This window comes from Schistocerca nitens, chromosome 8 (genome assembly GCF_023898315.1).
Source record: "Schistocerca nitens isolate TAMUIC-IGC-003100 chromosome 8, iqSchNite1.1, whole genome shotgun sequence".
In the NCBI taxonomy this organism is placed as follows: domain Eukaryota; kingdom Metazoa; phylum Arthropoda; class Insecta; order Orthoptera; family Acrididae; genus Schistocerca; species Schistocerca nitens.
The window spans coordinates 345914508-345927805 of NC_064621.1; the positions used below are offsets into that span (position 1 = coordinate 345914508).

A 13298-nucleotide genomic window follows, 5' to 3' on the forward strand; every position below is an offset into this window, starting at 1 on the left:
GTCCTTGGACGTTTCGGCTCTAGCTATATAGGGGCAGAGGCCGGGGGACGGGGGGGGGGGGGGGATGGTGCATGACCAGTGACATATCAGGCCATATCTGTAACCCCTTAAGTAATTTCTATCTAACTGGGCACATGTATCACTTGTAACCTGGAAAAAATTACTGTGCCAGTGAGACTCTCCTGGAATCCATTCAGCTGCAGGTGGGGCGAAACGGAGTGTCATAAAAGCATGACTCAGCGACGCCAAGCTCAATTTCAACCTATTTGATATACACATGGCTAATTTTTTGAATGTGACTATTGTAGGAGTAAGATACGCCTTCACCCCTAGGGATGGGGATGGAGATGAGAAGGGGGTATATAAAAATGTTCTAAAACGTGCTGCCTGCTGGTATCTTTTCCGCGAATTTAGAAGAATGCTTTAAAAATATGAAGTGCAGTTTATCTCCTACGTGTGCTGCTCGGTGCGTCAACCAGGTCGCGAGAATTAGCAGTACAGGAAGACAATAATTTTGTGTATGTGTTCCGGGAACTAAGATTATACCAGACAGATGACATTTTTTTGGTCATCAGTCTTCTGACTGGTTGGAAGCGGCCAGCCACAAATTCCCCTACTGTGCCACCCTCTTCATCTGAGAAGCGCTTACAACATACGTCCTCAATTATTTGCTGGACGTATTCTAATCTCTGCCTTCCTGTACAGTTTTTACCCTCTACAGCTCCCTGTAGTATTCTGGAAGTTATTTCGTGAAGTCTTAACAGATGCCATGCCATCCTATCCTTCCTTCTTGTCATTGTTTTCCATATATTCCTTCCCTCGCGAATTCTGCGGCGTACCTCCCCATTCCTTACTTTATCAGTCCACCTGTTTTCAACATTCTTCTGTAGCACCTCATCTCAAGTGCCTTTATTCTCTTCTGTTCCGGTTTTCCCACAGTCCGTGTCTCACTGTCGTAAGGTCTATATTTAACACTACTAGACTTCTCTTCGCCAGGAGTGCCAATTTTGCCAATGCTCGTCTGATTTTTATATCCTCCTTGCTCCGTCCACATGGGTTATTTTGTTGATTAGGTAGCAGCATTCCTCAACTTCATTATCACAAATTTTGATGTTAAGTTTCTCGCTGCTCTGATTTCTGCTAGTTATCATCACTTTCCTCTTGCTTCTATTTGCTGTCAATCCGTGTTCTATAGTCATTAGACTGTTCATTCCAATCAGCAGAATGAGTAATTCTTCTTTATTTTCACTGAGTGTAGCAATGTCACCAGCGAATCTTATCATTGATATCCTTTCACCTTAATTTTTAATTCCGCGTCTGAATCTTTCTTTTGTTTCCGTTATTGCTTCTGCGATGTACAGACTGAGCAGTAGGGGCAAAACCCTACGTCTTAAACACTTTTTAAACTGTGCACTTCGTTCTTGGCCTTCCACTCTTATTTTTCCCTCTTGGCTCTTGTACATGTTGTACATTACACGTCTTTTCCTGTAGCTTGCCCCTATTTTTGTCAAAATTTCGAACATCTTCCACCATTTGACATTGTCGAACACTTTTTGTAGATTGAAAAATCCCAGAAAGTGTCTTGATTTTTATTCAGTCTTTCTTCCATTACGAATTGCCTATCTGGTGCCTTTACCTTTCCTAAAGCCAAAGTGATCGTCATCTAACACATCCTCAAGTTTCTTTTCCATTCTTTTGTATATTATTCTTGTCAGCAACTTGGATGCATGAGCTGTTAAGCTCATTGAGCGATTACTTTCGCAGTTCTCGATTCTTGCAATCTTCGGAAATTGTGCGGATGACGTTTTCCCGAAAGTCAGATGGTGTAACTCCGGATTCATACATTTTACACGTCAACGTGAACAGTCGTTTTGTTGCCACTCCCCCCAACGATTTTATGAATTCAGATGGATTGTTATCTATCCCTCCCACTTCATTTGATATCAGGTCTTCCAAAGCTTTTTTAAAAAATTATGATTCTAATACTAGGTCCCTTATGTCTTTTATATCGACTCATGACAGCTGAATAACACAGGAAAGTTTAAGATTCTCTTTGAACTCGTATGGTGTAAAACAGCACAGGCTCAGACATATATGTCTGCATTGTTTGTGATAAAGACTTAACACGAGAGAAGCCGCGGTTAAAAAGCTGGTATGCTTATATACATTGTGTGTAAATTGCAGGTCCAGAAAGCACTGGGCGTCTTGCTGATGGTGTTACCAGTGGCAGCGGTCCTTTCACTGAGCTTCGAGATGCCTGTCCTCAATCTATCTAAGACTTTTCTCAATCCAGGTGAGACACTAGCAATAGAAACACAGGCTGCCAAAAACAAATGTCGATGTTATTTTCGTTTATTGTTACACGGATGAGCCAAAACGTTATGACACCCTACTTAGTAGCTTGTTTGCCCAGTTCTGGAACAAAACGCATAACTGATTCTGCGTATCAGAGATCCGACGGTTTGCTGGTAAGTTTGTGGAGGTATGCGGCATTAGATCTCTACGCACAGGTCACGTAATTCGCGTAAATAACGGACCGCTGATTTGGGTACGCGGTGATGGCGCCCGATAGCGACCCATGTGGGTTCCATAGGATTTGCATCAGGCGAATTTGGTCGCCGTCTCATCAACGTGAGTTCCCTGTAACGCTCCTCAAACCACTGTAGCACGGTTCTGGCTCAGAGACACGGACAGTTATACTGCTGACATCGCCGACGGGAAAGACATCAAGGGGATGCATGTAGGAATGCAGGTGATTTACAGCTGTCAGCGTGTCTTCGATTACTGCCACAAGTGCCATGCGAGCGCAGGATAATGTCTCCCATTGCATAATAATGCTCCCACCGGCCTGCGTCCGTGGCGCGCTGCACGTTTCCAGCCGCCGTTCATTTCGATGACGGCTTTTGTGGAGACTACCATCAAGCCAGTGTAGCAAAAATTTGATACACCCGAAGAACCGACACATTTCCGTTGGTCGGCGGTAGAATCCCGATGGTCCCGTGCCCACTACAGTCGTTATTGACGGTGTCGTTGGGTCAATGTGTGAACAAGTAGAGGTGGTCTGCTGCGGGGTTCCATGTTGAACAATGTGCGATGAGGAGAGCGCTCCGAAACACTTTTGCGTGCACCAGCGCTGTTCTCTTTCGGCAGTGATATCACAGACCACCATATGTCCTACTTTACAGAGCAGACAAACTTCTGTGAAGAGTCGTGGGCATCCAACCATTTAGCGCCTAGTAGTAATTTCCTTCTACCTCTTCACGTACAGACGCTCACGACGGTAGCACGTGAACATTCAACCAGCTTTGCCGTTTTTGAGATACTCGATCGCAGACTCTGCGTAATAATAATCTTCCTTTTGTCAAAGTCGCTTAACTCAAAGGATTCGCCCATTTGCGGCCCGTATCTTCGCTAGGGTGATCCGCCGTCAGTGTGTGCTCCGCTCACACACTTTTGCCACCGTGTCACGTGCGCAAACGCCACCAGGCGGCATCCAACATCGCGGTGGACAGTCGTCACAATTTATTGGCTGATCAGTGTATCTACTGTGATTACATGAACCTGAGAGGTATTACGTGGAAAATTAATACTGAAGGTGATCAATATCCACGTCAAGACAACGTGAAATAATATTTCCTTTAACGGAAAACAGCGTATAATGTAAGTACTTTTCCCCAGTCCACTCCCGGTAGCTGAGTGGTCAGCGCGACAGAATGTCAATCCTAAGGGCCCGGGGTCGATTCCGCGCTGGGTCGGAGATTTGCTCCGCTCAGGGACTGGGTGTGTTGTTGTCTTAATCATCATCATTTCATCCCCATAGACGCGCAGGTCGCCGTAGTGGCGTCAAATCGAAAGACTTTCACCCCGCGAACTGTGTACCCGACTGGAGGCCCTAGTCACACGACATTTTTATTTACTTTTCCCCAGTTCTTTCTGCAGCCGACTTTCCAGCTCAGGACACTTCCTATGTTTCTTATAGTCACTGCCAAGCTGACGGCATACAGTTTAGTTGCACCTTTGTGAGAGCTCACTGTGTGCATGTAGTAGGCATCGTTTTGCACACGTTTTCAGTGTATAACTAAACCAAAGATAAATGTGTAATGTGTTCCGTTATGCAGCATCTGTTAGAACAAAGAGGCATAGTGAATTTCTATAATTGTGTTCTCACGTGTCCTGTTACCCATCTCTGCCCCTTTTCTTCATACTCTGTTCTCGTTCTCCAACAGCAATCTACAATTTCTAGTTCTAAAATTAAAAGAATATTCGGGGCTCTGCCCAAATCTCAGACTAGTTACAAGCCTGAAAGTCACCGAGAAAGTGTTAAAACTTGCGGCACTGAGGATATCTGTACCAGGCAAAAAGTCTCAATAAACATCAAATGTAAGTGATATTTCATCATCCGACGAACGTTCGGCTGTGCATAAAAAGATGGACAATTAGCTCTTATAGTAAATCTAAATTATAAAATTGCTTAACGTTTTAGTAATACCTATTGGTTTTCATAAATCAAAGATAAATTCGAAAATTAATAATAAGTTTTATGCCGAGTTCAGCCAAACCTAGGTGAAATGTAGAATATACAGCAACAACTACAGCATGAAGCTTCATTAAAACGAAATAAGTTCGAGCAAAGAACTTGACTTAAGTTAACAAAATTGATATGGCTGTTTTGTACAGCACAAGTAATGCCGCTACACAGTGCAGTAACCCTACGAAGCAATCCAGCTCATTCAGTGGTATGTGGTAGTGATAACGATGGTATCTGTGAGCTTCAGCAGGTAGTGAAACCCGTCAAGGGTCTGGAAAGACGACTGAGAAGAGTTACGCAGCTCTCAAGAATACTCAAAAAGGACCAAGAATGTCCTCTGTATAGAACTACACAATCATAATATTCTGCAAAGAAGTTTCGGCGTCTATGATACATCACTTGGCATTTCTTATTTTTTGTTTACTGACATGAGTTCCAGACTCCTTGCTTACAGATGGATATTATCCGTCAGATACAAGCTAAACTGTTGCTTATCTGCAAACAGATGGTTTTCTGCATTCCACTGCACACACATGTTGGCATGACCATCACAGTCGCTCACTCCTGTGGCAATACTTAGGATGGTAGCGATGGACGATGATGAATTTTTCTCCTTTCCATTCTGAGAACAGCGAATAAATGGAAGGACAGAAGACAAAGAAATTCACATTCTGCATACTTTTTATTTTACCTTTTGAGCATTGCAGTGCGTAACGTCTTTCGTTGCATCTTTTATCTTGTTAACAGCGAAAGACATGTTTTGTGACATTTATTTTGCGTTGTGGGTGTTTCGTTTAGCACTGCTTCCGACTGATCCTTCGTTTAAGCACTATCTAAATAAGTGCAGTTAGGTGACCGCTAACGAAAAATTTTCTATGTGCAGGTTTGTTGGAAATATCGTAGTTCCTCCATCCACACTAACAGTACTAACAAATCAGCCTTTATTCTGAATCCCAAAACTGTCACGACATCAACCAAATTTCTGCTAGCTGCCCTACTTTCCAGCCTATACTGTCGCGGAGATTTTTTCCCACTGCTCTTCAAGTTGCGACACTTTTTTCTTGTGCCCTACACTTCTGCAGAACCACTTCTTTTCCATTGTCTCCCTTCGTGGGACCACGAAAAAGGGTGATCAGGCCCAGACGCGTGGACTACATCGCAGATCTCCACTTGCAACGAACGTTTTTAGATACTAACCAAAGAGGTGACAGCAGACCTTTCCAGATGGTCGCCATCCGAGTGCGGGCGTAGAAGGGCTCTACTTAATATTTACAAAAAATATGAGCGTAGGCTTCAGCTTAGAACGGCACTTCCTTCCAGCGCTCTGTATTTCCCCCACTGTACACTGACAGCCCGTAACCCCCCACTATCGCTCTCGCAGGCCTTCCCAGCCGACAGCGCATCTACCAGCCACATTATTCTGCGCTCACTTTACTAGCTTTCAGATCACACAACACCAAGTTATAAGTGCAAGCCCGTGTTACGACACAGAAACAGAGAACGATAGTAGCGCTCCTAGTGGCCTGACAGTCAACTTTGAATATGGGAAAATGCAGCGCGGAAATCGGTATTTTTGCTTTGCGAAATACCTGATATTTTTCATTTATACGTTATTAGTGTCCCTCGTAGCCTGATGGTAAAGTGTGTACTTGGAAACGTTTGTGACCTTATAGAGTAATATATTTCACAAATCTCGATTCAAAAATAAGATTAATATATAGTAGCTGGGATTGAGAGATGTAAAATTTTGTAAATGCCATCTTGGTCGCCATTGAACTGTAAAATTATTTTTTCGTAAAACGCAACATTGCAATTTCGACCGTGCGTCTATTATCAAGTGGGAATAATTACGCTTTGGCACCTAAAAATCATCTGACATGACATGACACAGAAGTTGGGTTCATTTAAATCGAGCAGTTCACACAAGAATAAGTAAGCAGTAACAAACGTTGATCCACACAACACTATGCAATCGAACCAGCTTCTGTTTCATATGAAACAAAAACAAATATGGAATCATTTATTTCGTGCAATATTACGGATACGAGTAGAAATCAAGAAGAATATGAGTAATACATTTACAATGCAGTTCAGAGTGCAACACACACGAGAATTTGCAAATAGAAACACAATGCGATGAACCCAACTTCGGTTTACTACGAAACAGAAGCATAGATGGAAGACTTGAAATTACACAATAAGAAAATGAGATGGTGAAGAATTGATAAAACTGCAGCTCTCCAAGTGACCCGACAGTGAACTAAAGTCGTGTTACAGGAAGTCCCTACATGAGTTTCATCCCCTTGGTCAAGATGTCATAGCTAAGATTTCCCACAATGAATTGTTCAACACTGTGATTGTAATGTGTATAACAAAGGAGCAGTTTATAACAACCAGTTACTTTTTCATAGTTTCAGAATTACTTGCCCATTACCTGTTTTCACATCCATTTAGGAAAGCCAGATACATACAGAGAAAATAAAACCCATTCTTGTTGTTGTTGTGCTCTTCAGTCCTGAGATTGGTTTGATGCAGCTCTCCATGCTACTCTATGCTGTGCAAGCTTCTTCATCTCCCAGTACCTACTACAGCCTACATCCTTCTGAATCTGCTTAGTTTATTCATCTCTTGGTCTCCCTCTACGATTTTTACCCTCCACACTGCCCTCCAGTACTAAATTCGTGATCCCTTGATGCCTCAGAACATGTCCTACCGACCGATCCCTTCTTCTTGTCAAGTTGTGCCACAAACTCCTCTTCTCCCCAATCCTTTTCAATACCTCCTCATTAGTTATGTGATCAACCCATTCTTCTGTAGCACCACATTTCAAAAGCTTCTATTCTCTTCTTGTCTAAACTATTTATCGTCCATGTTTCACTTCCATACATGGCTACACTCCATACAAATACTTTCAGAAACGACTTCCTCACACTTAAATCTATACTCGATGTTAAAAAATTTCTCTTCTTCAGAAATGCTTTCCTTGCCATTGCCAGTCTACATTTTATATCCTCTCTACTTCGACCATAATCAGTTATTTTGCTCCCCAAATAGCAAAACTCCACTACTTTAAGTGTCTCATTTCCTAATCTAATTCCCTCAGCATCACCCGACTTAATTCGACTACATTCCATTATCCTTGTTTTGCTTTTGTTGATGTTCATCTTATACCCTCCTTTCAAGACACTATCCATTCCGTTCAACTGCTCTTCCAAGTCCTTTGCTGTCTCTGACAGAATTACAATGTCATCGGCGAACCTCTAAGTTTTTATTTCTTCTCCGTGGATTTTAATACCTACTCCGAACTTTTTTTTGTTTCCTTTACTGCTTACTCAATATACAGATTGAATAGCATCTGGGAGAGGAAACAACCCTGTCTCACTCCCTTCCCAACAAATGCTTCCCTTTCATGTCCCTCGACTCTTATAACTGCCATCTGTTTTCTGTACAAATTGTAAATAGCCTTTCGCTCCCTGTATTTCATCCCTGCCACCTTCAGAATTTGAAAGAGAGTATTCCAGTCAACACTGTCAAAAGCTTTCTCTAAGACTACAAATGCTAGAAACGTAGGTTTGCCATTCCTTAATCTTTCTTATAAGATAACTCGTAGGGTCAGTATTGCCTCACGTGTTCCAACATTTCTACGGAATCCAAACTGATCTTCCCCGAGGTCGGCTTCTACAAGTTTTTCCATTCGTCTGTAAAGAATTCGTGTTACTATTTTGCAGCTGTGACTTATTAAACTGATAGTTCGGTAATTTTCACATCTGTCAACACCTGCTTTCTTTGGGATTGGAATTATTATATTCTTCTTGAAGTCTGAGGGAATTTCGCCTGTCTCATACATCTTGCTCACCAGATGGTAGAGTTCTGTCAGAACTGGCTCTCCCAAGGCTGTCAGTAGTTCTAATGGAATGTTGTCTATTCCTGGGGCCTTGTTTCGACTTAGGTCTTTCAGTGCTCTGTCAAACTCTTCACGCAGTATCATATCTCCCATTTCATCTTCATCTACATCCTCTTCCATTTCCATAATATTGTCCTCAAGAACATCGCCCCTGAATAGACCCTCTATATACTCCTTCCACCTTTCTGCTTTCCCTTCTTTGCTTAGAACTGGGTTTCCATCTGAGCTCTTGATATTCATGCAAGTGGTTCTCTTTTCTCCAAAGGTCTCTTTAATTTTCCTGTAGGCAGTATCTACCCTACCCCTCGTAAGATAAGCCTCTACACCCTTACATTTGTCCTCTAGCCATGCCTGCTTAGCCATTTTGCACTTCCTGTCGATCTCATTTTTGAGACGTTTGTATTCCTTTTTGCCTGCTTCACTCACTGCATTGTTGTATTTTCTCCTTTCATCAGTTAAATTCAGTATCTCTTCTGTTACCCAAGGATTTATACTAGCCATCGTCTTTTTACCTACTTGATCCTCTGCTGCCTTCACTGTTTCATTCCTCAAAGCTACCAATTCTTCTTCTACTGTGTTTCTTTCCCCCATTCCTGTCAATTGTTCCCTTATGCTCTCCCTGAAACTTTGTACAACCTCTGGTTCTTTCAGTTTATCCAGGTCCCATCTCCTTAAATTCCCACCTTTCTGCAGTTTCTTCAGTTTTAATCTACAGTTCATAACCAATAGATTGTGGTCAGAGTCCACATCTGCCCCTGTAAATGCCGACCGGTGTGGCCGAGCGGTTCTAGGCGCTTCAGTCTGGAACCGCGCGACCGCTACGGTCGCAGGTTCGAACCCTGCCTCGGGCATAGATGTGTGTGATGTCCCTAGGTTAGTTAGGTTTAAGTAGTTCTACGTTCTAGGGGACTGATCACCTCAGATGTTGAGTCCCATAGTGCTCAGAGCCATTTGAACCATTTTTTTTTTTTTTTTTTTTTTTTTTTTTTTTTTTTTTTTTTTTTTTTTTTGCCCCTGGAAATGACTTACAATTTAAAATCTGGTTCCTAAATCTCTGTCTTACCATTATATAATCTATCTGAAACCTTCTAGTATCTCCAGGGTTCTTCCACGTATACAACCTTCTTTCATTGATTCTTGAACCAAGTGTTAGCTATGATTAAGTTATGCTGTGTGCAAAATTCTACCAGGAGTCTTCCTCTTTCATTTCTCTCCCCCAATCCATATTCACCTACTACGTTTCCTTCTCTTCCGTTTCCTACTGTCGAATTCCAGTCACTGATGACTATTAAATTTTCGTCTCCCTTCACTATCTGAATAATTTCTTTTATCTAATCATACATTTCATCAATTTCTTCATCATCTGCAGAGCTAGTTGGCATATAAACTTGTACTACTGTAGTAGGCGTGGGGTTCATGTCTATCTTGGCCACAATAATGCGTTCACTATGCTGTTTGTAGTAGCTTACCCGCACTCCTATTTTTTTATTCATTATTAAAGCTACTCCTGCATTACCCCCTATTTGATTTTGTATTTATAACCCTGGATTCACCTGACCAAAAGTCTTGTTCCTCCTGCCACCGAACTTCACTAATTCCCACTATATCTAACTTTAACCTACCCATTCCCCATTTTAAATTTTCTAACCTACCTGCCCGATTAAGGGATCTGACATTCCACGCTCCGATCCGTAGACGCCAGTTTTCTTTCTCCTGATAACGACGTCTTCTTGAATATTCCCCGCCCGAAGATCCGAATGGGGGACTATTTTAACTTCGAAATATTTTACCCAAGAGGACGCCATCATCATTTAATCATACAGTAAAGCTGCATGCCCTCGGGAAAAATTACGGCTGTAGTTTCCCCTTGCTTTCAGCCGTTCGCAGTACCAGCACAGCAAGGCCGTTTTGGTTAGTGTTACAAGGCCAGGTCAGTCAATCATCCAGACTGTTGCCCCTGTAACTACTGAAAAGGTTGCTGCCCCTCTTCATGAACCACACTTTTATCTGGCCTCTCAACAGATACCCCTCCGTTGCGGTTGCACCTACGGTACGGCTGTACGGCTATCTGTATCGTTGAGGTACACAAGCCACCCCACCAACGGCAAGGTCCATGGTTCAGGGGGGGGGGGGGGAGACCCCTTATAAATATGTGGTTTCTTGTCATCCCTCAATCAACTTTTTCTTTTTGTTAGTGTAGTTATAGGATCCGTATTAGCATATATGGTATACACAGTTATTAAGTCAGATACACATGTATGTTATTGGAAAACAAATAATATGCAGTGTTGGGAGCTACGATAAATATTTTACAATATCAATGGATGCAGTTGTTTGTTTATTTGTAACATGCTCAACTTTTCGTGATACTGCATGTGTGTATGTATTGTGTGTGTGTGTGTGTGTGTGTGTGTGTGTTGGATGATGATGATGATGAAACCCAGTGCTGGCACATAGCCTACTCCTCGTGAATAACACCAAGGGGGCCGCCAAGCTCAACGTTCCCATCCGATGGACGGATAACTGTCAAAAGAGACACTGCAGAGAGGTTGGGTATTTAAACCAGGTCATTGGCGCAAAGTCTGGTGATAAGGAGCTTTATACCACCATCAAATGCTAGCAGTGAAAATTTTTTCCACCTCCAAGATTCAAACTGGCTTACCCCTGTGTCGAGCACTACCACACAAGCGTACATTAACGACCTCGGTCACGGAGGGGGGGCCGGGGTTGATGTATGCAGTAATTATCAATAGTTCACCCTCATTTCATTTTTGTGTAGTCTAATTTCTGTCACATCTGTTAACACAAGAAATGTATCGTATATTATTGTATAGATGTAAAATATAGTTTTAATTTAAATATGGACCAGTAGCAGCTATTCGTGAGTTACTGTCAGGTATTACTTTTGTGCATTTAATTAGCCTTAGACATAAATAAAAACTATACATAATTAAGTTTTGAAATCAGGTGATTTTTAATTCACTATGGAGTATTTTGTAGAGAATAATAAAGAAAAAAACAGACTACTTAAATTCTTCAGTGTTTTTATTAAGAATAACCTGAACTGGATGTCACAAGTTACACATTATCTTAAACGTCTAGACTCTGCAACGGCTGAAAGTGTGAAAATCATTTACTTTTCCTATTTCCATTCACTAGTATTACAGGGCACCTTATACTGGGGTAACTTGTCACTGAGGAGAAAAGTGATCATTGCACAAACGTGCATTATAAGCATAATATTTGTTGCTAAGGTGACCATATTTTCTAGACCGAAATTCGAAACATGTCAAAAATTTTTGACATTGCAAAAAAAAATCTTAATTAAATGCAATAAAAATTAACTGTCACTTGAATTTGTTGCAAAAAGTACGCTAACTTATATTTTATTAGTACTTCCTCAGCTGAACGAGTACCAGCGGACATGCTGTATTTATCAGTGTTGTGAATTTCTTCAGCATGTCTGTATTCTTAAACTGCATGTGAAAAATTCAAAACATGTTTCACCATAATTCATATAATACTGAAACACAGTGTGACGAAGTGTAGTATCTCAGCCACTGGTTGCCACTGACCATCCACTTGCATCTAAGTAGTACATTACGAAGATGATTATGAAGACATCCGAAACCACAAATTTTAATTAAGTAAAATTGAAAACGTTATTATTTTACTGTTATTTCCTGCATTTGACTACTATTTTCTGTAGCAAAAATTTCTATGAATTACGATATGTTCACGCGTTGTTACTAGATTAAATTGACAATGTGTAATACCTAATTAAATACTAAATACGTGCTGTAACCGACATGCCGGAGTGTCCTGTGTTGGATAGCAGCAGCGAAGCACAAAATGTTTCTATGGAGCCACTAATGTATCGCATTTTTTTTCGATTCCAGGGAGACAACAGGGAAACTGCTGGCGCTCTCGAGCCAAACCAGTATCGGATGCAACTGAACAGAAGCTGCCTGCAGACCCGCAAGCGAGAGATGTCCATATGACAGTTGAGAATTCCAGGGAGCAATCGGGGTTCAACCCAAACGAAGTCGTGCATCTATAGTGGGGGCAGGGGGGAGTACAAAAATTTTCCCTGTTTCTACTGACGGCATCTACAATTTCCTACAGAAATGGATATTGAGATACATGCATGCTTGCTGGTCCTTAGACTAGCTGCAAACGCAATGGTCAGATCTGTACTGTGTGAAACATATTGGGAATGTCTATTGCATCAACGTCGTCTGTTACACTCCTGCATAAGTGCATGTATATTTACTTTTTTTAAAAAAATATACAAAGTGCAGAGCATTGATAAAAACCTCACTGTGACGCAGTTTTGCATAAAAATTCGAAGATTCCATTACACCATGGAAAAATTATTTCATAGGTAATTGAACCTAGAGCCATGCTAAATAATTATATTTCCTTTTACTCTTCTTGAAGAGAGTTGAGTTAAGCCCGAAGTGTTCGACCACCGAACGAGTGAATGATAATCTAGTCCCAGTTTGGGTAGTATACCTGGACAACAATCAAACGAAAGAATGCATAGAATCCTTGAAGGGTCTTCACTTGCGTTGCTCATTTCTCAGGCCAAATACACACAAACGCAGCCTAGACGGTCGTTCACTCGCCCATCCTTACTGTAATACGTGATTTAGAATCGTCGTGTATTTTTCTTAATGTTGTTGTTTCTATTGTAGTCTGTAGTCCAAAGACTGGTTTGATACAGATCATTAGGCTAATCGATCCAGTGCCAAGCCTCTTCATCTCTGCATAACTACTGCAGCACAGATCCAGTTCCATCTCTTTCTGTACTCTGGCATTGGGTTTCATCTACAATTCGCAGCATTCCACATCCCATTATCACCA

General features: G+C 41.6%; 1 protein-coding gene across 2 annotated transcripts in view; it reads left to right on the forward strand.

Annotated features, from left to right (window-relative positions):
• LOC126198824 (nose resistant to fluoxetine protein 6-like) overlaps positions 1-12742 on the forward strand; it is a 304466-nt gene extending 291724 nt beyond the window's left edge. Inside the window, exons 11-12 of one of the 2 annotated variants that reach the window (XM_049935395.1) lie at positions 2185-2293; positions 12332-12742. In XM_049935395.1, the coding sequence (XP_049791352.1) occupies positions 2185-2293; positions 12332-12492 (270 nt within the window). In that variant the 3' untranslated portion in view covers positions 12493-12742. The remainder of the gene's footprint in view (positions 1-2184; positions 2294-12331) is intronic. The other variant, XM_049935396.1, reaches the window with a different exon arrangement.
• The last annotated feature ends 556 nt before the right edge of the window (positions 12743-13298 follow it).